This window comes from Diadema antillarum, unplaced genomic scaffold (genome assembly GCF_040938485.1).
Source record: "Diadema antillarum isolate AM-2024a unplaced genomic scaffold, OU_Dant_1.0 scf00000078, whole genome shotgun sequence".
NCBI classification, from domain to species: Eukaryota; Metazoa; Echinodermata; class Echinoidea; order Diadematoida; family Diadematidae; genus Diadema; species Diadema antillarum.
In genome coordinates this window covers 1405757-1433340 of record NW_027270967.1, presented here as the reverse complement: position 1 = coordinate 1433340, position 27584 = coordinate 1405757, and the positions used below count along the sequence as shown (strand labels likewise).

At 39.3% G+C, this 27584-nt stretch overlaps 1 protein-coding gene across 1 annotated transcript in view; it reads right to left on the bottom strand.

Annotated features, from left to right (window-relative positions):
- The window catches only part of LOC139717640 (alpha-2,8-sialyltransferase 8B-like), a 39608-nt gene extending 14231 nt beyond the window's left edge, over positions 1 to 25377 (bottom strand). The window contains exon 1 of the mRNA XM_071629146.1: positions 25118 to 25377. Within this exon, the coding sequence (XP_071485247.1) occupies positions 25118 to 25377 (260 nt within the window). The remainder of the gene's footprint in view (positions 1 to 25117) is intronic.
- Positions 25378 to 27584: the final 2207 nt, after the last annotated feature.

Genomic DNA, 27584 nt, shown 5'->3' with positions numbered 1-27584 from the left:
ATTTTTGGTCTTTAATTGTACCAGTGCTCCTCATCCTGTTCTCCACACTAGGCTTTTGTTGGGACCTACACTCAACAAGCTTTGCTTTTTATTAGGTTCCATCGTATTTCTCTTTGCATCCTTTACTTGGATTGAAATTGACACATCGACCGCTGTAGGCCCTATTATGTTTGTATTCCTATTTCTTTATGTATACATATCCCAGCTGGACATTCTGTTTTATTGTATTTTGTTTTATATCATGTATTTTCCATCGAGAAATACGAAAATAAAATTGAAATTGAAAAATTGAAAATTAACATGAATTTTTTTTTAACAACCCTGACTACAGCGCCATCATTCGCTGCTTTAAAAAATCACCCGGTATTTGCATGCCCATTTACAAAATTGACATTGAAGATCCTTGAAGCTAAAGACAAATTAGAATCATTTTGTTGGCACTATTTGATTTGTTAAAACATGTAATCCAATACTTCTTCGGTTGCACACGGTAGCAATAACTCCTCCACTACATTTACCATTACGTGTATTGGTCTCTATAGCTGTCGGGACATTTTCGAATAGCAAATCTCCTGATTAATCTCTTCTTTTACCCCCCCCCCCCCCCCCCCTCCCCGAAAAAAAAAAAATTATGTAGTCATGTTGTGCTCATCAGTTACCTGTGAAACATAACTCCAAAGTTGGTACATGCCTCGTTCACGTTCATGGAATTTGGCACCAGTACAAAGTCTGTATCCACGTCAATTATTAACTTACGTAGTAACAATATAACTTCATTCCAACATTTCCGCACGTAATCCCAAGCATGTGGGGTTTTTTTTGAAAATTCAAATTAACAAATCAGTAGATTGGTTATTTATTCAAGTAGAGTTCATGTAAAGGCCGTGTCACACCATTCCGGGCAAGCTACGTGGGCTTGTGGCGAGGAGGTAGTTTCCAGCACGTAGAAAATTTTCAGCGGGCGAACAAGAATGTTTGCAATTTTCATTCGTGCCTTGTCATACCGTACGGGGGAACTTCTGCGGCTTGACTTGCGGGGAAACAAATTTACTCCCCGGAGCTCTCCGCAGTTGGTCCGCACCCGACAGTATCTAGCGCGTAGTTGCCCGGCAGTGCTCATACACGCAAGTCCGATTTAACCGCAGCCAAGTTTTGAGCATGACCAAAACTTTTTTCGGGTGAGTCGCGGGAATGCCCGTAGAGGTCCACGCAGAACGCTAGTAGGAGACCCTTAGCGGCAGTACTTCCCAGGCAATTCCCACGCAGGTACTTCGCAGTCCCGTATGCAGCCAAGATAATGAAATTCTGTGAGATTTCAGCCATTCCATTAGAGGAATTCCTTCACTGAGTTGTCAGCCCCCACGCGACTGATACAAAGGTCACACAGTATACTCGCAAGTATAACGCGTCCAGCAAGTAAGACACATGCGCTGACTCGCACAAATCCTTTTCCGCCCTCAGGAATGTCCGGTATGCTAGAAAATCCCTACACGTAACAAGCCCGAGTAGCTTGCCCGGAAAGGTGTGACAGGGCCTAAACACGGTTGCGGGTAAAAAAAAAAAAAAATATTCGTGCGCACCTCCGGGCGACTACTTTTGAGATACATGCTAGGTACTGTCATGTGCGGATCATCTACGGGGACCTCCGGGTACTCAAAATTGTTCTTTGCAAGTCGCACGCAAGGCTGGTGTGACACGGCCTTTATGGTTTTATGCGATCATCTCCGGATCTTCTCTTCCCATACATCTTTAGTACTGTTTATATTCAATAAGATTGACGGAGTGTGATGAATGAACCTTTTAGTAGATATACATTTACGATATACTGAATGCAAGGTTGTTTAAATGTGTACATGTATACAGGTTGATCAGATTAGTGGAGAACTTTCTATTTGGCATAGCTATAGTGCATGCCTGTGAAAGGAAATGCATTATAGCTCACCCAATCTATGTAATATGAAATGAAATGAAATGAGATTTTTACTTACCAAACAAACAAACAAACAAACAAACAAACAAACAAACAAACAAACAAACATTGTCAACAAAGTCACAACAATTAATAGTTAAGATATAGTTTGGCAAAAAAAGAACTGGCAATAGCGTGCAGGCTAGTCGAGGCCAGTCCTTTCAATGATATAGATTGTAATATAATGTATTTACAATATTCACAGAAGAATTGTTATAATGTACATAATTATTTACATGTTTTCATAGGGGATCATTGTTATAATGTACATAATTATTTACATGTTTTCATAGGGGATCATTATTATATTGATAACAGATACTTTCGCAATGATATCCGAAAAACATTACGGGTGTTTATCTTTTTGACATAATGAGGAAATTATCTCCAAATTATACTACCTGCATATGACAAGGCGTGTTTACCTGTTTCAGATCTGATTCTTATTAATTTATAATTCATATCATTTTTAAACTTGTATCATAATCATGGTCAATTTCAAAACAATAATCAGAGATATCGTGCGGTAAAGTATGATGGATTAGGTCAAACATTACAGTTCCAATTACAAATTGGTATAGTATGTAAACATCTAGCATTTGTAAACGATGAAATAAAGGGCCAGTATGTTCCCTAGGTCCTTTGAAACAGATTGCACGCACTGATTTCTTTTGTAACAAAAATATAGATTGAAGATATGAGTGGTATGTACATCCCTAAACTTCTAGTCCATAAGATATACGCGGAAGGATAAGGGTGTTATATAATATTTGTAAGATTTGTCTAGGCACAAGTTGTCTAATTCTAAATATGATTCCAATTGTTTTCCTCATTGAGGAAGAGACACACTCAATATGTTTTCGCCATGATAAGTTTTCGTCTATATTAACTCCTAGAAACAAAGTCGAATGTACCTGCTCTATAATGTCTGTGCGTACCATAATATTTCCATTTACCTCCACATGTCTACGTTTACTTTAAAAAACTATATACTTTGTTTTGGATTGTTGATTTATTAGCATTACACCATTTCATAACGTCTAAGAAATTATGTTCAACTTCCTTTAAGTCAATATTCTTAGTTCCAGATGGAAAAGAATGAAATAAACTCAAATCATCCGCAAATAATCGAAAATTGAAATAATCTGTGGATTGTGGTAAATCGTTGATATAAATCAAGAACAGAGTGGGTCCCAAAACAGATCCTTGTGGTATCATGTAATCGGTAGTTGTGCAGACTTTTCATTTCCATAACATACAAATTGAAATCGATTTAATAAATAGCAGCGCATCCACTCTAACGGTAACCCACGTATACCATAGTGTTGTAATTTATATATCAAAATGTCATGATTTATTGTATCGAAAGCTTTTGCAAAGTCTAGAAATAATCCAACAGTAACCTTGCCCTCGTCTATTTGTTTGGTTAATTCATCACTTAGATTGATCAGCGATAGTTTTGTACTGCGCCCTTGTCTAAAACCATACTGGTGTTTGTATAATTTGTTTGTTTGTTTGTTTGATTGATTTATTTTTCTTCCAACACAATTTCATACATAAATCAAGATTATTTTCAGTAATATCACATGGAATATCAGTAAGCAGATTACAAGTACATGATTCAAAGAAGGAAAATCGATGTGTAAATTAATTTCATTAACAAAATATAAATCGTATTACCAAATTTCCAAATAATTATCTGAGAAATTATGCGGAAGAAGGACTGCCACTATAAGCAAAAGCTTGAGCACGTGGCAGCCCAGGGACCTATCTACATAATACACAAAAAATATATTGTTTGCGGAATGGAGAAATACTACACAATATAAAACACTGTAAATACATTATGTTTTTATATTCCTAGTGCATAGATACGAATAAGATTAACGTGAAATATGATGATGATGATGTATGATGATGTTGACAGGGTAATGATGAGGAAAAATGTGATAATGAAGGTGAAAGTGATGGTGGTGATGCTGAAGATAATGGGAATGAAATGAAATGATAGACACAGAAACATTACGTATATTTATTGTAGTTTTAAATCCAATTTACAGGAAAAGAAATGTGATCAAACAAAACAAATATATTCAAATGCTATATTCATAGATTTTAATCTGACAGTCATGTAGTTTTCAATCTAGCCTTGAAAGAATATAAAGTTTTACATGATTTATCATAATCTGGGAGTGTATTCCAAAGATTTGGTCCATTATGTCTTATCGATTTTTGTGCAATTAATAATCTGGGATTTACTAAATGAAAATTTTGCGAATTACGAGTGGGATATGAATGAACGGTATAATTCAGTTTAAAGAAATCGTGAAAATGTTTGGAAGTAAGTTGTTCAAATACTCAAACATAAAAAGCAAAGAATCAAATGCATTTATATCAAATATATTCAGTGTTTTTAACCGATAAAAAAAGTGAACTGGTGTGGGCTAAGTATTGTGATCCAGTACAGATGCGAATGGCTTTCTTTTGTAGTAAATAAATAGGGTTGAGTTAAGTTTTTGAACTTGTAGCCCACACTAGATTACAATACATAATATATGGTAGGATTAAAGAATTGTAAAGCATAAAAAGAGTATGTTCAGGAAGATAACTTTTCATCTTTGAAAGAACACCTATATTTCTAGAAATACAGGTTGTAACATAACGTATATGATCATTCCAGGTTACGTTTTCATCAATAGAAATGCCTAAAAACTTAATAGAACTTTTACGTTCAAGAAATACATTAGCAATCCTAATATTATTTATAAGATCATCTGTGTGAGTTTTCATATGCTTAAAATAAATATAGTTTGTTTTATCAATATTAAGTGATAATTTATTATTCTTAAACCAGTTTGATACATTTGGTAACTCTGCATTAAGTGTAGATACCAACGTTTCTATATCATCGTGGGAATAAAAAAATATTCGTGTCGTCGGCATATAATATAAATGATAATATAGACGACGAATTAACAATATCATCGATATATAAAAAAAAAAAGAGAAGGGGACCTAATATTGAGCCCTGGGGCACACCACATTTTATCGGTAAAAAAATTTGACGACATGTCATTATGTATAACATATTGCTGTCTACATGATAAATAATCCCTAAACCACAAGAGTGCAACACCGCGAACACCATAAAACTGTAACTTTTTAAGTGAAATATCATGTTGTAACGTATCAAACGCCTTAGATAAATCCATAAAAACTCCTATAACATGTTTTCTATTTGCCATTGCGTTTGTAATTTGATCATACAACTGGACCAAAGCCAAATCTGTAGAATAATTCTTTCGGAAACCATATTGATGTAAATTCAAAACTGCATGATTCCGCAAAAAGATTATAAAACCTATCATATATCATTTTTTCAAGAATTTTGGAAATACTAGGAAGAATAGAAATTGGTCTATAATTACTACTTTGACAAGGATCGTCTTTCTTAAACACTGGGTTTACCTTAGCAATTTTTAAAGAATTGGGACATTTTCCAGACAATATGGAAAGGTTGAATATGTGAGTAAGTGGATCAGCAATTTGATATATATGATTTGTTTGAGTACTAATGTGCGTATTCTATCACATCCACTTGTCATGCTAGAATTCAACTTTTTCGTAATATTAATAATTTCTGTGGGATTTGTAGGGTTTAAAAATAACGATGAGGAAATAGGTTCTGGCAAAAATTTCAAAAAATCTTCATTTGCATCATCAAGTGTATTTGCCAGATTAGGACCAACATTAAAAAAAGAATTAAATGCATCTGATACATTTCCTGATCAATAATACAATCGTTTAATTTAAAGTCTGTTTTTGGTAATTGTTGTTCTTTCTTCCCAACCAAATCATTTATAGTTTTCCATGTGGCCTTCATATCTGATATAACTTGGTTCAACTTAGCAGAATAATATACTTTTCGTGAATTTCTTGTCACAGTCGTTAATCTATTTCGATATATCTTATATTTTCTCAAACTAAAATCAGTAGGATCATTTATATAAATCTTATAAAGCCTATTTCTTGTATATATTGAACGTAATATCGATTCTGTTATTCAAGGCCTCTTCCCATATTTATCATTCATTTTAAACTTTATCAATGGACACATTTTATCATAATAATATTGTATTTTTATATCAAAATTATCATAGGTGTTCACATCAAACTCACTGTAAACATCAAACCACTGTTCAGATGCCAAATCTGCTTTAAATGATTCAATATTTTGAGGCGTTTCCTTTCTATACATTACAAGTTTGGATGAATTTTCAACAAAAGACTCATCATAACATATAACAAATATGGGAAGATGATCAGATATATCAAAATATAATAAACCGCTAACAGTTTCTTTATCAGAAATATTAGAAAAAATATTATCTATCAAAGTGGATGAAATATTATTAATTCTTGTTGGCTTGTTTATATGTGGATAACATCCATTTGAATACATCAATTGAAGGAACTTTTCAGAGTTTCTGTCATTGTCATAATCACATATCAAATTAACATTAAGATCACCCATTAAATATATCTGCTTATTTTCACAACGCTGCAAAGCATTTTTTTTCAAATCTTCCAAAAATAATTCATTATGAGTATTCGGGGGTCTATAAATCAAAGCGACGATCGTATTTTTATTTCTGGAACGTTCTATTTCTACAAATAATACTTCACATTCTTCAAAACAAATGTCAGCTCTTACTTTATATCGCAGGTTTTCAGGAATGTAAAATGCTACGCCTCCACCTCTTCTTCCTTCACGGTCTGCTCTAACCATATGATAATTTGTTAAAATAAATAGATTTGCTGAAGTAGAATGCAGCCAATTTTCTGTGAAACCAATAACTGAAAAATTAAAATCATCTACAGTATGAAGAAAGGCTTCAAAAGAATCAAAGTTCTTATTCAAACTCCTAGAGTTAACATGTAACAAACTAAAATTCTTCGAATTTCTGAAATTTTCAACGAATTCCGTAGTTGTATAATAATTACTGTCAGAAGTTGAAGTGTTGAACTCAAAGCATGATTGCTGTCTTAAATCCATTTACACAGTACGTAGCTGTATTTTGAAATCTTTTCAATTTGAATTCAATTCAATATGACGTTACACAAGAGGTTTCTGTGCGTGAAGGATGAATGAAAAGAGAAGTGAGTGACCATGATGAAGATGATAATGATGATGGGGATGAGAAAAGAAAAACACGTATGGGATGATGAAAATGAGAAAAGAGAGAGAAATAACAAATTCGTCACTATACACGTCCACGAGCATATTAAACTTCTCGACCACTTAATGACAAAATAAGGAACCAGTTATTGTTGTATTTTTTTTTGGTAGTCGGATCGCCTATCCAAAATAACTAATTCTTATACCATTGGGATTTATAATCAGTACGAACAATTATATCAAAGTAATGCAAAAACACATACACACAAAAAAATGCAATTCAATTGTTATTGTTAAAATTTTCATCAAACTGTTATGCAAATACAAACAAAATTGCCCAAAATACGAGTACACAATAATAGGCGTTTTCACATCAACACGATAAAAATCCAAGCTCGAGTTATTTTCCAATTTCCCAAGTCAGAAAATAGCGCGCTATTTCGAAACATCGGGCTGATGTGAAAACGCATAATGTGTAAATATATACAATAATAAATAGCCCAATCTGTCTCACGGAGTGAGTACCCTAGATAGAAGAGCGAGGGAGGGAGAGAGAGAGAGAGAGAGAGAGAGAGAGAAAGAAAGAAAGAAAGAAAGAAGTGAGTGAGAGGGGGAATGAAAAGAGAATCTAGACAACAAACCTTGACGAACTGAACAGAACGGCTATTAACTTATAACATTCGTGGGTATACATGTGTCTACAGGTGTGTGTGTGCAAAAGAAGGCAAAAAGCAAAGCCGAGAATAGAGGAAAAAATAAAGGCGAGTTGTCACCTGGGAAAAATATTTGTACAATTATTACCTCATTACACTCTTGCATACAAATAACGTTCTGACAACAGAACGCCTTCCAATCTCCAGTTATTTTAAATATGTTATCGCTTTGAATTTTAAATAACTAATACATTAAGACAACCAACGGCAGTCAAGGGGCCAACATCACCTGATGTGATACAATAAATTGCCATAACTATCCATGAGTATAAACAGCACCTATAAACAGGCCCAAGTAGTACAGCAACGAAGGTGATCCGTGCCCCCCCCCCCCAGCTACCGCAAAGTTCATAATAACAACATTCCAGAAATATAGCAAATTTTATCAAACATTCATTAGTGTTAAACGGATGCCTATTTTCCGGCGGTGTACAAGTAACAAACACAACATAAGATAAACTGAGGCAGCTTCGTGCAGCAGAGCTATAAATCAATCTTATCATATTACATTATAAACAAACATTTTATCTTTGTTAAGTACAATTATATACAAAAATGATTACATGAGTTAACTTTCCCCAGAACTGTTACCAAAAACAAAACATAAAATGATAATTCTGATTACCGAGAAACTATTACAAATACAAGCATGTATTTAAACCTGGTTGGTACCGGAAAAAGGGGGCTCATACAACAAATACCATTATATATCTTAATTTATTATCAACTTTATCATACATTACACAAACAAATAACTGGGGTTTATGTGGATCATTTTTCTATTTTCTTTCTTCCTTGTCATCTGATTATTTTTTTTTCAATACTAGGTTTGAACTGAAGGTCATACCTAATAATCAGCATTCCACACGAAAAATAAAGAACTTTGATGTCAACAATATTTTATTTTCCTCAAAAAATTTCATCAGACGACTGTTTACCAGTTTTTCAATTATCTTACTAATCATCTTACTGATTATCTTACTAGTTATCTTACTAATTATCTTACTAATATTCTAGAATATTGCTCACATATATGGCTGAGTTATGCAATATACACTCTGTACCTGTAACACAATGTGATTGGTAGTCATAGACAGAAAGTCAGAGTTCTGGAAAGCTCTTGAAGTCACAAGTATGTACAAGTAGGTAGGAGTATGTAGCCCTTGGTTGGAGCAAATTACAGAATATTCAAGAAAGGGTGAATGGACCTTTATAAGCCACAGAAATACTGTGAAGTAGGCAGAGTACCCAACACCCCTGCTCTGAGAGTTACGTCACTTCTGGCTGTGAAGCGACTTGTTACCCATAGTCAGTCCTGTGTTACCTGCTGACCTGCTATATTTGTGGAGATAAGGCCTGTAGAGAATTGATTCGCCTACATTGGAGACACACTCCTTTTTTTTTTTCTTTTTTTTGTTAATGGACATTGCTACATCAAATCTGTGACGGGTTGGATTCCTATATAATATTATCTGGATTATCATTCACGCATTGACTGGACGCGGTCGTTATAACGTCTGGATTCTAGACGTGTCGCTGTGGATTTATATTGTGGATTTTACCTTGGATTACCGTAACCTGCGCCTTTTGATTTACGTCGAAGGAATCATTCATCGTTGCATCAAGGATCACTCATCTGCGCATTGAACTTCATCTTCATTTCCAGGGACTTATACGGACCTTGTGATCTCGCATTTGATTGCTACACACAAGACCGACGGAGCGTTTTCAAAAGTAGGGGGCACTTCCGGGTTTCTTCAGCTGACAAGCAAAATATATACATATATATAGAAATAAAGACCGTGTCATACCTTTCCGGGCAAGCTTTGCGTGCGACTTGTGAAGAATAATTTTACTACCCGGAGGTCCCCGCAGATGACCCGCACATGACAGTACCTAGCACGTATCTCACTCGTAGTCGCCCGGAGGCGCGCACGCAAATCTCTTTTTACCCGCAACCATGTTTAGGCCCTGTCACACCTTTCCGGGCATGCTACGCGGGCTTGTTGTGTGTGGGGATTTTCGAGCATACCGGACAATTTCTGAGGGCGGACAAGGATTTGGGCGAGTCAGAGTATGTGTCTTACTTGCTGGACGCGTTCTACTTAAATTCTACTGGCGGGTATACTGTGTGACATGTGTACCAGTCGCGTGGGTGCTGACAACTCAGTGAAGGAGTTCCTCTGAAGGAATGGCAGAAGTCCAACAGAATGACATTATCTTGGCTGCATACGTTGACTGCGAAGTACCTGAGTGTGAGTTGCCTGCGAGGTACTGCCGCTAAGGGCCTCCTACTGGCGTTCTGCGTGGACCTCTCCGGCCATCCCCGCGACTCACTCGGAAAAAGTTTTGGTTATGCTCAAAACTTGGCTGCGGGTAAATCGGACTTGCATGCGCACCTCCGGGCAACTACAGGCGAGATACGCGCTAGGTACTGTCAGGTGCGGACCAACTGCGGAGAGCTCCGGGTAGCAAATTTGTTTCCCCGCAAGTCAAGCCGCAAAACTTTTCCAGATACGGTATGACAAGGCCTTGAGCATGCTCAAAACTTGTTCGTGAGTCGTGGGGGTTCGCTCACAGAGGTACACGCAGAACACCAGTAGGAGACCCTTACCGGCAGCACCTATCAGGCAACTCCAACGCAGGTACTTCTCAGTACCTGTAAGTCGCTCGTAACAGAAAACGGATCGGTTTCAAAGCTCTCAGGCAGGTCACACGAAATACACGCAAGTAGAAGATAAGTAGCACGCGTCTAGTAGGCAAGAAACAAGTGCGAAACTCGCAAACATTCTTGTCCGCCCGAGCAAATTCTCCTGCGTGCTGGAAAATCCCTCCTCGCGACAAGCCCGAGTAGCTTGCCCGGAAAGGTGTGACACGGCCTTAAAAAAGGGCTTCAGTGCAAAAAAAAAAAAATAACCTTACCGCGCTCACACTTCAAGGTCTGTATCTATTTCTTTCTAGTGCCACTTACGCAAAAAAAAAAAGAAAAAAAAGTGATTGTGTGTGTGTGTGGGGGGGGGGGGGGGGGGGCAAAGTGGTGACAAATCATATTACGCGTCTGTACCGGCAATATTACAGTTTATTAAACTGCCTGAAGATCAAATTTAATGTCCTTTGTATTGTATAGGCCTATTTTCATTGTCTTTGAAAATACGTGATATTGTCTTTGTTGTTGTTTTAACTGTTTCCACACTTTGTGTGTGTGTAGAGTTCAGATGGCGCCCTCAATGATAACATCACAATTTAAAACATCAATGAAATATCCTTTGAAAATCAGTTGAATAATGCCACTGCTTGGAGTTTGATATAAGGAATAAGATAGTTGTGTTTGTGAACATGCTCGCGACAAGCCTACAACGCGGGAACTGTTTTCAAAAATGCAGGAGTGGTTTATAAAACACTCCTTGCAACACCAGTTCGTCCAAATTTCTGTAATTTTATCAACTTGATCATCACCACCAGCAATCAGATTTGAATATCTGAGCGAAATCGGCTTGCCGTGTTCAGTCGATAGCACGTATTTGCTTATTGTTTCATGCACAATGCACCTTATTACACTTTAAATATTCCTAATTCATGTTCCTGCATTTCTATCATTGGCAAGCTATCAGTTTCCAGGTAATTACAAACCGTAATATCCGTGTGCAATCAAAACTTCCGAATGTGCTCATCTGTGTTATGATAAGTGCCCGTTATATCCAGTTATTTGTAAAAAGAAAATAATACTTGCTTGACATCAATTGAAACTGAATTTCCCGACCATGTTATTTCCCTTCATCAAAATCAGTTCGAAGAGGTTAAAATTGTTAAAGATCCAAATACTTCGTACCATGATGGGCTGTAATAGGCCTACTGGTGATTCCTTGTAGAGTTATAATTCTCTGTGTTGACATTATTCACCGGTATAATTTTGTTTTCCTGTAATCATGATTTCCCTGTGAAGCTCGAATGCCATTATTTTCCGCCTGCACTGTTTGATATACGATTCACGTACCAGTTATGATTTGACTGAGCAACAGAACTCCGTCTCTATAAGACCCGCCACTATATACTGATCAAGGAGGGAAAAAGGTTTGAAGCAATTGAAGTTTCTTTGCTGAAAGGCACAGAAGTTAACGACACAAAAACCAAACTGATGCATACGTGCATTTTGAAGCATTGATAGTGTCAGAAGGTTCAATTGCAATTTCCCTTTGAATAGACGTACGTGATATTTCAAACACCACAATTTACTAGGGGACGAATGAATAATTTCATGTGTAGCTCACACATCAGATCACCGACTTACCATGGCTGAAGTCATATTTTGCTGCTCTTTTGAAGTCGATGGTTCGTGAGTGATGTTTTACTGTCATCCTCAAGTTGGTGATTCTCGTATTTGTTGATAGGTAAACGCTCAGGAGCATGGTGGTCAGCGAGCACGCACAGAGAGCGAGGTACCAAAGACGGTTAGCCATCTTTGCGCAGATCGTTTCTTGCACTCTCCACGTTCCTGCAAAGTGGCGTCGATGGATAGGGCCTATCCTTGTTCAAAGGTCCCTATCCGTCCGTCCCTGACAGTGTGGTTATGATAATGATATGTACTATAGATAAGCTGCTTCACCTGACCTCACTCACCTCTTTCTCTGTTCATATAGTGTCTATACAATTTTTGTTGTCGCAATGTGATGCCAAAATGACTCTGTTTTTTCCTTTTCTTTTGTTTTTGATATAAGTATACATGATGGACATGCTCACCCCTCTCTTTTAAGGCTGTCGTATCTTCAAGCTATATGCTTATTGATTTTGACGACAGTCTTCTGCATTCACACTCCCAATACATGCGCCACAGTTCAGTCAGATCATTTGATTCACTATATCCCGAGTGGTTCCCGCAGTCGACGTGTTCTCTTATTCTTTTCTTTAATCTGTACATGTATATCTCAGTTATGTTCGGATGTACCCACTGTATGTTTTATTGTCTTGAAAACAAAAGAAATGACTGTATTTGATTTGTAATATATTTTCACTGCAGAAAATTTCCAATAAACTAATTTGAATTTGAATTTGAATTTGACTTTGCTTCGAACATAGCGCTCTGCTGATTCCCTGTTATCATCGCCACCTGAGGCTGGGAGCAAAATTCGTTTAACTCAAGGGCTCGCTTCTCTTGCAGTTACAACAGTGAAAATAATAGGCCTACCCCTTAGTTGGGGATTCATTGGGAATACTGGAATATGGCAATTAGAAAATCAGTGGAAAGGTCAAAACTCATGGAACATAATGAAATATTGTTCCAGCACTTCCCAGTGCGTGCCATTCAGGAAAGCCGCCGGTTTCAAGCATGGGTGGTTCAACATCTTCAATGTGACGTGACAAACGGGTTTGTGAAATCTTCTCGGTAAATTAGTGCATATTTCACTGTTCTTTATATGTCAATTTGTTAGCTGCATATTTAGGAACCTGATAAACACAACATCAAAAAAAATATATTTTTACAAGCGCACCACAATGTATGCGCAGTCCTAATGAACGCGGATGGATCGCTGTCGGCTGTGCTGCAATGGCAAGTTTCAGGGGCGGATCCAGGAATTCCGTGATGATCAGTGATGCGATCCGTGAAAGTGTAGAAATTGACTTTTAGAGGGGCTTTAGAAGACCGTCTTTACCGTTATTGACTGCAGTTAACCGTTAACGTGACGGTCGTATTTGATATTAGTACGACAAACAGTCCATGACGGTCTCGTATGGCCAATACATGTGTATGACGGTGACTACACCGTCCATGACGGTTAGATTTGGGCCGTGACGGGTTTTTTCGTATGAATGATACTACTTTCAGCGGTCATGATACGGTTTGTTGTGGTCCGTGACGGTCCAGCTTCGATCTGGCAACTGTCTATTTTATTTAAGACCCAATATCTTTGAAAGTGTACAACATCTCTTCTAAAATGACAACAATATCCATCTGCACGCACAAGGCGCCGCGCCGGCTTGAAACCCTATCAGACCAACGTATACCATTATTGACGGTAGTAACGGCCGTTACAAACCGTTAGTGACCGTATTAGATAACAGTGAGTGTGACAGACCGTTGCTGTACCGTTGTATGACATTTACCATTGTTTACAAAGGCCCAACCGTCAATGTCCTGGGCAGTCATGATGGGGTCTTTAAAGGATAAGTCCACCTTCATATACATGTGGTTTGAGTGAATGCAACAATATTAGTAGAACACATCAATGACAGTTTGGGGAAAATCGGACAATCCCTTCAAAAGTTATGAATCTTTAAAGTATCTGCACAGTCACTGCTGGATGAGAAGACTGCAATAGCGTATGATGTCACATGCGTACAACGATATAAGGAAAATATAAAGAGAATTTAACAAAATGTTATCTTTTGAAAAAAGTGCACATTTCCTCGACTTGTCACTGACGTATGTTAAGGATATTATTATTCTCCCTGCCTTCTGAAACAGGCAAGTCCAGCGTTCTCTCATAACGAGAGAAAAGTGAAAATATGTTGAATTTTCTTTATGTCTTCATTATACAGTTGTACACATGTGACATCACAATCTTTAGAAGTCTTCTCATCCAGCAGTGACTGAGCAAAAACTTCAAAAATTCATAACTTTTGAACGGATTGTCCGATTTTCCTCAAACTCTCACTGATGTGTTCTATCAAAGCACTGCCCCGAAGAAAATTCGCTAAGAATGGATATCATGGACAAATTATATATGTCTGAAAGGTTGAATTATGACGAAAAAGATTAAATTACTTAGAAGTCAAAAAATGTCATGAGGAGACAGAAATCGCAATTTTCTCACTCCATTCAGACCCTAATGTGAGACTAGCGGATCGCCAGTCGACTTGGGAGAAAAAGGAGCAGAATAGAGTGACGTCACATCGGAGACAATTTTCAGCACAGCCGGCCAGCCGGCCATCACGTAGGCAAACTCGCATTCATTTTCCCCCGCACATGTTGCACATTCACCTCGTTTGTATCTCATAGTTTTATCGACAGATGCACCATTTGATTTTTCATTCAGGGTTTGACACATCTTGGAGACTGGAAACGTTTTTCCCAATATTTCTGTTTTGAAAACTTTTTATGAAGAAATTATCGGCCTGCAAACATGCCATTTTCTTCAGCTCCAGCTGCACTGACAGACTGATCAGCGATGTGTGGTCAGCATAGTCGATGTCTTCAGAGCACTGGCGTAGCCAGGGGGGGGCGATGGGGGCGGTCGCCCCCCCTAAGATTTGGACCGGGGATTTGGGAGGCGGAAAAAAAAAATGCGTGTATACTGTATGCATGCACATACATTTCACTCAAAGTGTGCACCAGATCGTTGAATTTCAATTCAAAATATGCAAAATCTCTCGTGCTTGGGAGGGGGTATCCCCCTCCCAAACCCTCCCCCTCTGTGCCTCTTTCCCTAGCTAAGTACACTTTTTAGATTTACAAAAAATTCTGAATAATTCTGAGTGCACAAGACTTATCACTAATTGATATTCCGAAAACTGAAGGTTCCCTCATGTATAAGGGGAATTTCCCCTTTAATCGACCCTTTCCTCCCTCAGCCCCCCCCCCCCCAATCAGGTGTTTCTTTTTTTTTTTTTTTGGTGATTTCCCAAATGTTGATTCCATCAAATATGCGTATACGAGATATCTCAATTTCAACCTTAAAAAGATAAAAGCTCCATGGGAAGGGAAGGGTGGAGTTAACACTCGCCCACGCCTTCTCCTGTGGCTATACCAGATCGCTTTATTTCAATTCTAAAAACGCAAAAGCTCCGCGAGCGGGAAGAGGAATCCCCCTTCCCTAAGCTCTACCTCACTAGACTTTATACATACGCACAGATGGTGCACATTCGGAATAAGAGCTAAATTCCGTGATTTTAACACTTCGATGAAAAAGTATCGCACCAAAAATTTGCACCAGATCGCTGAATTTCAGGTCTGAAAACGCAAATCACCTTCGTGTGGGAGGGGATATACCCCTATCTACACCCTCGTGTGCATGCTTTTTCTGTTTGATTGCTGAACAGACAGCGTTCATGATATTCAGTGTAAGAATTAGTACAAGAAGACTAGTGTATTCATATTATACCATTTTATAGGCAAATTGTTCAATAATAATCTACACTAAAATATACTGCAACCTTAAACAAGTAGGACTGTTTCAACTCGTTAAAACACGCAAAAACATGCATCAAATTGCACCATTTGCAACATCAAAATGCAAAAGTTCTCACCGTGGGAGGGGACACCCCCCTCCCACACCCTCCCCTACCCCCTCGCTCGCTCCGCTCGCTCGGGTTAGTCGCGTTCATGATATTCAGTGAAAAGAATTGATACAAGAAGTGTATCTAAATTATACCATTTTATAGGCAAATTGTTCAATAATAATCTACACTAAAATATACTGCAACCTTAAACAAGTGGGACTGTTTCAACTCGTTAAAACACGCAAAAACATGCATCAAATTGCACCATTTGCAACATCAAAATGCAAAAAGTTCTCACCGTGGGAGGGGGGACACCCCATCCCACACCCTCCCCTACCCCCTCGCTCGGGTTCAGTCGTGTTCATGATATTCAATGAAAAGAATTGATACAGAAGTGTATTTGAATTATACCATTTTATAGGCAAATTGTTCAATAATAATCTACACTAAAATATACTGCTACCTTAAACAAGTGGGACTGTTTCACGTCGATAAAACGCGCAAAAAACATGCATCAAATTGCACCATTTGCAACATCAAAATGCAAAAAGTTCTCACGTGGGAGGGGGGACACCCCCTCCCACACCCAGTGGCGTATCTAGGGGGGGGCAAGGGGGGCACGTGCCCCGGGCGCCACTCCTTGGGGGCGCAAAAAAACGAAAAAAACGAAAAAAAGAAGAAGAAAAAGAAAAAAAAACGAAGAAGAAGAAAAAGAAAAAAAGAAAAGAAGAAGAAGAAGAAGAAAAAAAAAACTCACGGGGGGGGGGGAGAATAGTGGGGGGGGGGGCAGAAAACCAAATCAAACAAGATAAAAACAAAACATGATGATGACGCGGACAAAATGACAATGTTTATTGTGTTCACACAAGAATTCCATGTTCTGTCAGCTGAAATACAAAAATTTTCGGCTCGCTCGCTGCGTTCGCTCGCCAAAATTTATATAAATAAAGAAGGTAAGAACAAAACGTGATGATGACGCGGACAAAATGACAATGTCTATTGTGTTCACACATGTCATTTTATATTTAGCAAGCAAAATGCTTCACGGAGCCCGCAGCGGCTGCAATTTCTTTCGTTCTGAAGCGATCGCCAATTGGATCAAAAGAATGCGCCAACGGTTTCGAACATATGGGGGGGGGGGGGGGGGGGGAGGGGGGCGCAAAAAAAATCAAGCAAGATAAGAACAAAACGTAATGATGACGAGGAAATATGCAAATTTCGGCTCACTCGCTCGTACAATTGAGAGTATTTTTTTTCAAATCCACAGTTTCTTGGTATAAATCGTCATCTATAAGGCCGTCACTATTATCTTGATTAGGATTTTAGTAAGTAAGTAAGTAAAAAATGACAAGAATTCCATGTTTTGTAAGCTGAAATACAAAAAAAAAAAAATCGGCTCGCTCCCTGCGCTCGCTCGCCAAAATTTATCAAAAAAAAAGAAAAGAAAAGAAGAAGATGTGACGATGACGCGCACAAAATGACAAGGTCTATTGTGTTCACACATGTCATTTTATATTAAGCAGGAAAAATATTACACGGAGCAGCGGCTGCAATTTCATTCGTTCTGAAGCGATCGCCGATTGGATCAAGAGAGGACACCAACAGTTTCGAACATAATGGGGGGGGGGCGCAAAAAAAAAAGATAACAACAAAACGTAATGATGACGCGGAAATATGCAAATTTCAGCTCACTCGCCTCGTACTAATTTAGAGTACTAGTATTATAAGTCCTCAGTTTGTTGGTATAAATCGTTAACTATAAGGTCACACTGAAGGTCGTCACTATATCTTGATTAGAATTGTAAGATTTAATAAGCAAAAATGACAAGAATTCCATGTTTTGTAAGTTGAAATACAAAAATTTTCGGCTCGCTCGCTGCGCTCGCTCGCCAAAATTTGTCCAAAAAGAAAAAAAAAGAAAAAAGAGATAAGAACAAAACGTGATGATGACGTGGAAATATACAAATTTCGGCTAACTCGGCGTACTAATTTAGAGTACTTTTGAAATTCCTCATGCAGTTTGTTGGTATAAATCGTTATCTATAAAGCCGTCACTATATCTTGATTGCAATTGTAAGATTTGATTAGCAAAAAATGACAAGAATTCCATGTTTTGTAAGCTGAAATACCAAAATTTTCGGCTCGCTCGCTGCGCTCGCTCGCCAAAATTTATCAAAATTCATTACATTTAAATCACCCTCAAAAGACCCCCTTTAAAGTGCTTGAAAAAGCATATCATGTGGACTTTGTTTAAAGTCCCTACCGGGATGGGGTTGGGGTTGAACACTTTTTCAGAAATTAGGGGCGCAATTTTCGCGCTTGCCCCGGGCGCCGTTTTCCCTAGATACGCCACTGCCCACACCCTCCCCTACCCCCTCGCTCGCTCCGCTCGCTCGGGTTAGTCGCGTTCATGATATTCAGTGAAAAGAATTGATACAAGAAGTGTATCTAAATTATACCATTTTATAGGCAAATTGTTCAATAATAATCTACACTAAAATATACTGCAACCTTAAACAAGTGGGACTGTTTCAACTCGTTAAAAACACGCAAAAACATGCATCAAATGCACCATTTGCAACATCAAAATGCAAAAAGTTCTCACCGTGGGAGGGGGGACACCCCCCTCCCACACCCTCCCCTACCCCCCTCGCTCGGGTTCAGTCGTGTTCATGATATTCAATGAAAAGAATTGATACAAGAAGTGTATTTGAATTATACCATTTTATAGGCAAATTGTTCAATAATATCTACACTAAAATATACTGCTACCTTAAACAAGTGGGACTGTTTCACGTCGATAAAACGCGCAAAAACATGCATCAAATTGCACCATTTGCAACATCAAAATGCAAAAAGTTCCTACCGTGGGAGGGGGACACCCCCCTCCCACACCCTCCCCTCCCCCCTCGCTCGCTCCGCTCGCTCGGGTTCAGTCGTGTTCATGATATTCAATGAAAAGAATTGATACAAGAAGTGTATTTGAATTATACCATTTTATAGGCAAATTGTTCAATAATAATCTACATCAAAATAAACTGCTACCATAAACAAGTGGGACTGTTTCACGTCGATAAAACGCGCAAAATCATGCATCAAACTGCACCATTTGCAACATCAAAATGCAAAAAGTTCTTACTGTGGGAGGGGGGACACCCCCCTCCCACACCCTCCCCTACCCCCTCGCTCGCTCCGCTCGCTCGGGTTCAGTCGCGTTCATGATATTCAGTAAAAGAATTTAATATAAGAAGTGATCTAAAATATATACCATTTTATAGGCAAATTGTTCAATAATACTCTACATCAAATGAACCTGCCACCATAAACAAGTGGGACTGTTTCACGTCGATAAAACGCGCAAAAACATACATCAAATTGCACCATTTACAACATCCAAATGCAAAAAGTTCTTACCGTGGGAGGGGGGACACCCCCCTCCCACACCCTCCCCCCCTCGCTCGCTCCGCTCGCTCGGGCCTCGGTCGCTTCGCTCCCTCGCAGACTAACCGCCCCCCCTAAGATGAAATCCTGGCTACGCCGTTGCTTCAGAGTACTAGTTAGTAGTAGGCTGTTAGTTGTAGGCCTACCGTACCTCCAGCCAAAACTAACTAGTTGCAGTATCACGAAATATTGTTGTCAAAGGTACGTTTTCAAATACCAAATTTTCTGATATTACTATAAAAGGCAAACCCGGAGATTAGGGGTCCGTATCCAGAATACACGTACCCAGTCCACCCGACGCTAGTCTACAGACTATGCTTTAGCGAAACGGTAGTCCGTGGGCCCCAGCCTGTGTCTACTCCGCTACTCCCCCCCCCCCCCCCCCACCCCGGACTAGCGATACGGTAGCTGTGCGTGTGATTGTGAGACTGCACTGAAGACTTGAAGTGGAACAGCAAACAAGATAAATCAATTCAATGAATTCTCAAATCTTGTTTGCTGTTCCAGTTCAAGTCTTCAGTGCAGTCTCACAATCATACGCACAGCTACCGTATCGCTAGCTATACAGAGCCCTGTCGCTGTACGCAAGTATACACTTGTGTACAGCGACAGGGCTGTGTATAGTTACCGTATTGCTAGACTATAGATAGACTAGATCTAGAGGGTCTAGATTTCTAGTGCTTGCTACCCCGGAGCCGCGTAGCGTAGGCGTCGGGTGGGCTGGGTACGTGTATTCACTATTCTTGATACGGACCCCTAATCTCCGGTTTGCCCTATAAAATATTGTTTGAAAGGATTAGAATGTCAGCCGACCATAGGCGTACCCAGGATTTTTTAGAGGGGGGTGTTCAGTGGCGTACCGTGGGTCAAGACATTGGGGGGGGGGGCGCACCTCATGGAAGCAACATCAGAATTGCATAACTGTACAATTAAATGCGAGCGAGCGGAGCGAGCGAGCTTGAAAATTTTGACATTTTACAGTCCCCAAACTGCCGTTTGTAGCTATATATAATAATAATAATAATAATAATAATATATATATATATAATATATATATATAATATATATATATATATATATATATATATATTATATATATATATATATATAATATATATATATATATATATATATATATATATCTGCTTTGGAAATTAAGGGGGTTGCACCGGGTGCAACTGCTGGCAGTTGCTGGCAGCAACATCAGGAGAATGGCATAACGATTAAATGCGAGCGAGCTTGAAAATTTTGACATTTTAAGTCCCCAAACTGCCGTTTGTAGCTATATTTTTTCGCTTTAGAAATCAAGGGGAGGGGGCGCACCGGGCGCAACTGCTGGTAATTACTGACAGCAACATCAGGAGAATTGCATAACGATTAAATGTGAGCGAGCGAAGCGAGCGAGCTTGAAAATTTTGACATTTTACAGTCCCCAAACTGCCGTTTGTAGCTATATTTTTTCTCTTTAGAAATTAAGGGGAGGGGGCGCACCGGGCGCAACTACTGGCAATTACTGACAGCAACATCAGGAGAATTGCATAACGATTAAATGCGAGCGAGCGAAGCGAGCGAGCTTGAAAATTTTGACATTTTACAGTCCCCAAACTGCCGTTTGTAGCTATATTTTTTCGCTTTAGAAATCAAGGGGAGGGGGCGCACCGGGCGCAACTGCTGGCAATAATTACTGACAGCAACATCAGGAGAATTGTATAACGATTAAATGCGAGCGAGCGAAGCGACCGAGCTTGAAAATTTTGACATTTTACAGTCCCAAAACTGCCGTTTGTAGCTATATTTTTTCGCTTTGGAAATCAAGGGGAAGGGGCGCACCGGGCGCAACTGCTGGCAATTACTGACAGCAACATCAGGAGAATTGCATGACGATTAAATGCGAGCGAGCGAAGCGAGCGAGCTTGAAAATTTTGACATTTTACAGTCCCCAAACTGCCGTTTGTAGCTATATTTTTTCGCTTTGGAAATTCGGGGGGGGGGGGGGCGCACCGGGTGCAACTGCTGGCAATTACTGGCAGTAACATCAGGAGAGTGGCATATTATAACGGTTAAATGCGAGCGAGCGAAGCGAGCGAGCTTGAAAATTTTGGCATTTTACCGTCCAAAAACTGTCGTTTGTAGCTACATGTATATTTTTTTTCGCATTGGAGGGAGGGGGCGCCCGGTGCGCCCCCTGGATCCACCACTGGTAGTCAAGGGTGTCGGTTTATGTTCATGATTGGGGGAGGTATGACCAGCGAGGGGGCGTCGAAGTGACCAAGCGGGAGAAGGATGTCCAAAATCTGCACTTTATATAGAGCATCCCCTAATTTGTTTGTGTTTGTGAGTGTGTGTGTTTCATATAGATGGAAAAGTTAGGAAATAGCCAAGGTCAAGTCTTATTATTGGCAATGCAAGGCATTTTAATATAGACTAGTATGTAAAGCAATACTGCAAAATCAATGATCAAGCTTTGATAGCAAATGTGTACAACCTATCAAACATTGCGAAACATTGCAGCGACTCTTTTTGCCATTCCGATATTCTGAGTACACTGCGCGCATCCTGCTTGTATTCAAAATGCCAACCAGGAATCACGCTGAATCACAATCTTTTGTCGTCTCCGGGCTTTTTGAACAATGTTATACCTCTTTGATTATATGGTTGAAAGAAATCTTAGAAAAATATCTTTTTTTCTTGATCATCCTTTCATGTCGATTTCAAAAGCAGTTTACTAACCCTTGAATTACCATTTTCGTAGTTTTTTGTTTGTTTGTTTGTTTGTTTTTTACCAGCGGATGGGGGGGGGGGGGGCACGTGCCCCCATGCCCCGTAGTTACGCCACTGTTCCTAGACCTAGATATATAGTGAATTTTAGGCGCAATAAAGTCATCCAACCACAATTTGTAGACTCACACTCAGTTATCTTTCAGTTTTAACTTTCAGTCATTGAAAAAATTCATATCTACTATTACTAAAGATTACCAAGTCCGTGTGCTATTACTAATTACATTGAGTTGCAAGTAACTTGCTACTCCCAGAGCTTCCAGAGCTTGCTGCTTCCAGTAGGCTACTATACTGACTGTACTTGGTAGTCAGTGGCGTATCTAGGGAAAACGGCGCCCGTGGCAAGCGCGAAAATTGCGCCCCTAATTTCGGAAAAAGTGTTCAACCCCAACCTCATCCCGGTAGGGACTTAAAAAAAGTCCTGATGATATGCTTTTTGAAGCACTTAAGAGGGGTCTTTTGAGGGTGAAAATTTTTGCATTTCAGCTTTATACATAACATGGAATTCTTGTCATTTTTGGTTATTAAATCTTCGAATCACAATTCTAATCATAGTGACGGCCTTATAGATAACGATTTATACCAACAGTGTCCAACCCCATCCCGGTATAAAATAGGGACTTTAAAAAAGTCCACATGATATGCTTTTTCAAGCACTTAGAAGGGGTCTTTTGAGGGTGATTTAAATGTAATAGATATTGAAGAATTTTTGCGAGCGAGTGCAGCGAGCGAGCCGAAAATTTTTGTATTTCAGCTTACAAAACATGGAATTCTTGTCATTTTTGGTTATCAAATCTTCGAATGACAATTCTAATCAAGATATAGTGACGGTCTTATAGATAACGATTTATAACAACAGTGTTCAACCCCAATCCCATCCCGGTAGGGACTTAAAAAAAGTCCATTTGATATGCTTTTTCGAGCACTTAAAAGGGTTTTTTTGAGGGTGATATAAAATCTGATAAATTTTGATAAATTTTGGCGAGCGAGCGCAGCGAGCGAGCCGACAATTGTTGTATTTCACCTTACAAAACATGGAATTCTTGTCATTTTTTGGTTATCAAATCTTACAATTCTAATCAAGATATAGTGACGGCTTCATAGATAACGATTTATGCCAACAAACTAAGGACTTGGAAAAATACTCTAAATTACTACGACTGAGTGAGCCGAAATTTTTATATTTCCACGTCATCATTACGTTTTGTTCTTCTTCTTATTTTTTTTTTTGGATAAATTTTGGCGAGCGGGCGCAGCGAGCGAGCCGAAAATTTTTATATTTCAGCGTTACAAAACATGGAATTCATGTTTTGTTTCTATCTTGTTTGATTTGGTTTTCTGCCCCCCCCCCCCTTTCTCCTTCCCCCCGTCCGGGCGAGGGTTTTTTTTTTTTTTTCTTCTTCTTCTTTTTTCTCGTTTTTTTTTTCACGTGCCCCCCTTGCCCCCCCCCCCCAGATACGCCACTGTTGGTAGTTGATACTACTAACTTAGCATGCAATGTGCCTATAATAGGCTGCAGCGCAGCATGCATTGTACACACATAATATTATGCATCATACACAATTTACGGTACCGCGTACGGTATAATACCGGTAAACGGTGAACATTATGCGCAATGTATCTTCGCGATTCGGTCAGAAAGCAAAGCAGGGATCGGGAATGTCTACTGTTTGCGCGTCAGCTTCGCGCGCGGTGCAGTAACGTAGTATTAACACGTACTGTACACGAGTTCTTAAGTGCGTATGATATTATGTAACTCCATGATGTATCATCATCCACACAAACATTAAAACAAGGAAGAGAGAGAGAGAAAGAAAATGAACGCAAAAGAACGGAAAGGCGGAATTCAAAACGGAAATAAAAGCGGTAAAGACAGCTTTTGTTTCATTTGTCAACATCTAAACATTGCTGAAGAGGGGTGTTGAATAGCTCAAACACCTCCCTTTTGCCCAAGGGAGGTGTTTGAACACCTCAAACACCCCCCTTTTGGCAAAGGGGGGTGTTTGAACACCCAAAACACACCCCCCCCCCCCCCCCCTCGGTACGCCCTTGCAGCCGACTGTAAGTATGAGCAAAAAGCCATGCTTAGGCATATCCATATCGGTGCCGGTGGCGGTGCTGATCCATATTTCTCTACGACAGTACTAGTCCGTGGGCCCCAGACTGCAGACTGTGTCTCCTCTGGTTCGTTTAATACTCTCCCTCCCCTAGCTGGGGGGAGGGAGAGTAACGAACCGGAGGAGACACAGTCTGGCCGGCCTACGACAGTACGTCTACGTTATGTTGGAGCTTGCTCGGATATTTCTCATGCTTTTTAACATTATCATTCTTTTAAAACAATTTTGCTGTCATCTTTTCCTGCATATAGGCCTTTGGTTACCATTTTTTCCAAGAATGTTGATAAGTGACTGCGTAGGCTGAGTGATGGCATATAGAGGCAATGAAATTTACGGCAGCTGGTTCTTGTCAGGCATAATTCAGATTTTGGTGAGGGTTTTAGATCATTTTTCATCTTTCATCTGACATTGACTTTGTGCTCTCACATGGCACATTTGTGAAATTTTCATGAGATATTTTTTTTTTCAACATTCGTCTTTCACAAACGGGTTCTGTTTTTCTAATTTAGCAGATCTATGAGTATAAACTACTGTATTCAGAAAAACTTCCGTATGGCCCAGCCACCAATTGATAGTTGTTAGCGAAGTATCTTGATCGAATAGAAAATGACACGGGAAGTACAATTTAGTAAGCAAGTAATCATCGACTACGAGGGTGATGGGACGAACTATCGTTCGCCAAGGCGGCTTGGGCCCACTATCTTGCCTGAGCCGCTGGGCTCCTTGTTGGCCGGCCGCCGACGGCTGCTGTGGCTCTGGCTCGTGCTGGTAGGGTCGCGGTATTCCACCCACATCTCCCTGATCGTCGTCAACTTCTAGCTCATTTTCTTCTTCTCCAATCTCTCCGACCTCTCCATCATAATCATCATCATCATCATTGCTGTCGTAAGAATCACTGTCACTCTCTTCACTAAATTCAATGTCCAAGTTCAGTAACTCGACTTCCTTGTCTACTCCGTCCGACATTTTGATAACAAAACCAGACCTGATACAGGGATTGTGTGCACATGTGTGATACAGCTGAAAGCCGGCAAGAGAATGGTCTCCGATGTGACGTTACAGATATTACGCTCAGCTGTGATCAATTTCCCCACTGCTGATCAGCGGGCTAATAATTACCTGGACAAAAATCAATATTACCGAGGGGCGTGAGCATATTTTGAAGAAAAAAGGTGCTCAAATTAATCTACGGACCTTCCCCTCAACAGTGATATGATTTTTAAGTCAATTAAACCCATTTTTTACTCTTCGTGATGCTTCTTTAATATTGCTGCATTCACTCAACCCACATGTCTATGACGATGGACGTGTCCTTTAAGCCTGCAAGAAACTAAACTACCCAAAGTGGCAAACATCGCCGTTCTCCATCACCACAAGCTAGTCTTGAATACACTTGTTACGTGATGTGGAATCCATGCCGGAGACGAACCTCAATAAAAGGTTCCAATTTATGAGGATCCCAGTCCCTCCCTAGCTGACATACGGTAGAGTCGTCCGGTCTTATAACGGGATCGCCCAGGCTCACCTTTCAATTCTTATTGACATGCTCAAAGAATAGTTTTAGTGTAAATGTTAACAATTTCAAAATAAGGTCTTCCATCGAAATAAGATTTATTCATCAAGTACAGAGTGGGAGTTTATGAATGGGAGGAAACGCACGAGGATTGAGGCTGGGAATGAGCAAGAACTCTGGAACAATACCATTATCTATCAATCAATGCATTGACGGGTCACGCGGTAAATACCTCACAACAGTACTCTCGCACTAATCTGGTAGGTCTGCTAGGGCCCATGTTAAGTTAGCAAGGATTAGTGTCTTGCATGGAACAGTTTGAATGGGAATTCAACCCCAAAACATCTTTGCTTAATCAATGAAATAGATTATCCTGCATGATGAAAATTAGCGGTGGTTATATATGGATGACATTTTCCATGGAGGGAATTTGAAAGAAGTAGATTCATGTGTCTGCTAATGATAATGAAAGGTGTTACTATGACGTTGCTATGGATTATGCAAGTGAAGTGTTGCTTTTGCATGGACTACAAGATATTCATGTAATTGTGAACTCTGTTAATTTCTGTCCGGGATTGTTAGTATTTGATATCATTATTCTGCATTCCTTCATGTAAGGGAAAAAAAATAACGTGGTACTAAAAAAAGGATAAAGATAAATATTTTGGACAGAGATATAGAAGTAGAGAATATACACAAGAGAGAGAGAGAGAGAGAGAAATCAACAGAGATCTAATCACTGTGCTTGTACCTCCATTGTGTGTATATCGGGTTTGTGTGTGAAGTGTTAAGTGTGTGATGTCGTTAAAACTTTGGGCAGATATCGTCCAAGTCCAATCACTTCTATCTACAGGCCCAAAATAATTCAATTTAAAACTTTATTTCTCTTTTTTTTCAACAGAACATACAATGTAGTGATTGACACTGATTGACATTAGACATGCACTTGAATGGAAACAAAATTAACGGCATGTTCATGTCTACGATCAATTAAAAAGAAAAGTGTGCGGATAAAAATTAGGAAGGTGGGAACACAGTAGAAAGTGAATCAAAGTGCAAAAAATAAGAAGAAACAATAGAGAAAGGAGAAAATAGGTGAGCATTTCATGTTCTAAAAAAGCATAGATCAAAGCCAAAATCAATGGTCAAATTCCACAGAAGCGGTTGGTCAGAACAGGAGAGTACAGCGTACAGCAACTACCAAAGTGGCGCAGGGAATTGCTGGCAGCAGAAATGACTATAATATAATACTGACATACACTCCTTGAAGCACCTATAGTGTAAGCAATAAAATGAAAATGAGATGTGATTCCATATGCCTTATCTGGACGCAGTCAGTAATGTATGACCCCGTCACCGCGGGATGGGAAATAAGTCTGCAACAGGTCGCGATGTCACGAAAACACAACGACATAAACAAAATCTAAGAACTCCTTACATCTCCGTTTTGCTATACATCTAGTTTTTATGAAAAGCCTTGACTTAGCGCCTTAACAAGGTATGCAGAGAATATGATATTGCCCTCAAAATATATCTGTAACAACAAGTCAACGGATGTGTACTGTTTACATAAAAAAATGCGGAATTCTTTTTCTAATATTTTTAAACATCACAGTTACGTCGTCACGCCATGTGTTGACATATAGCTTCCCGCCTACTC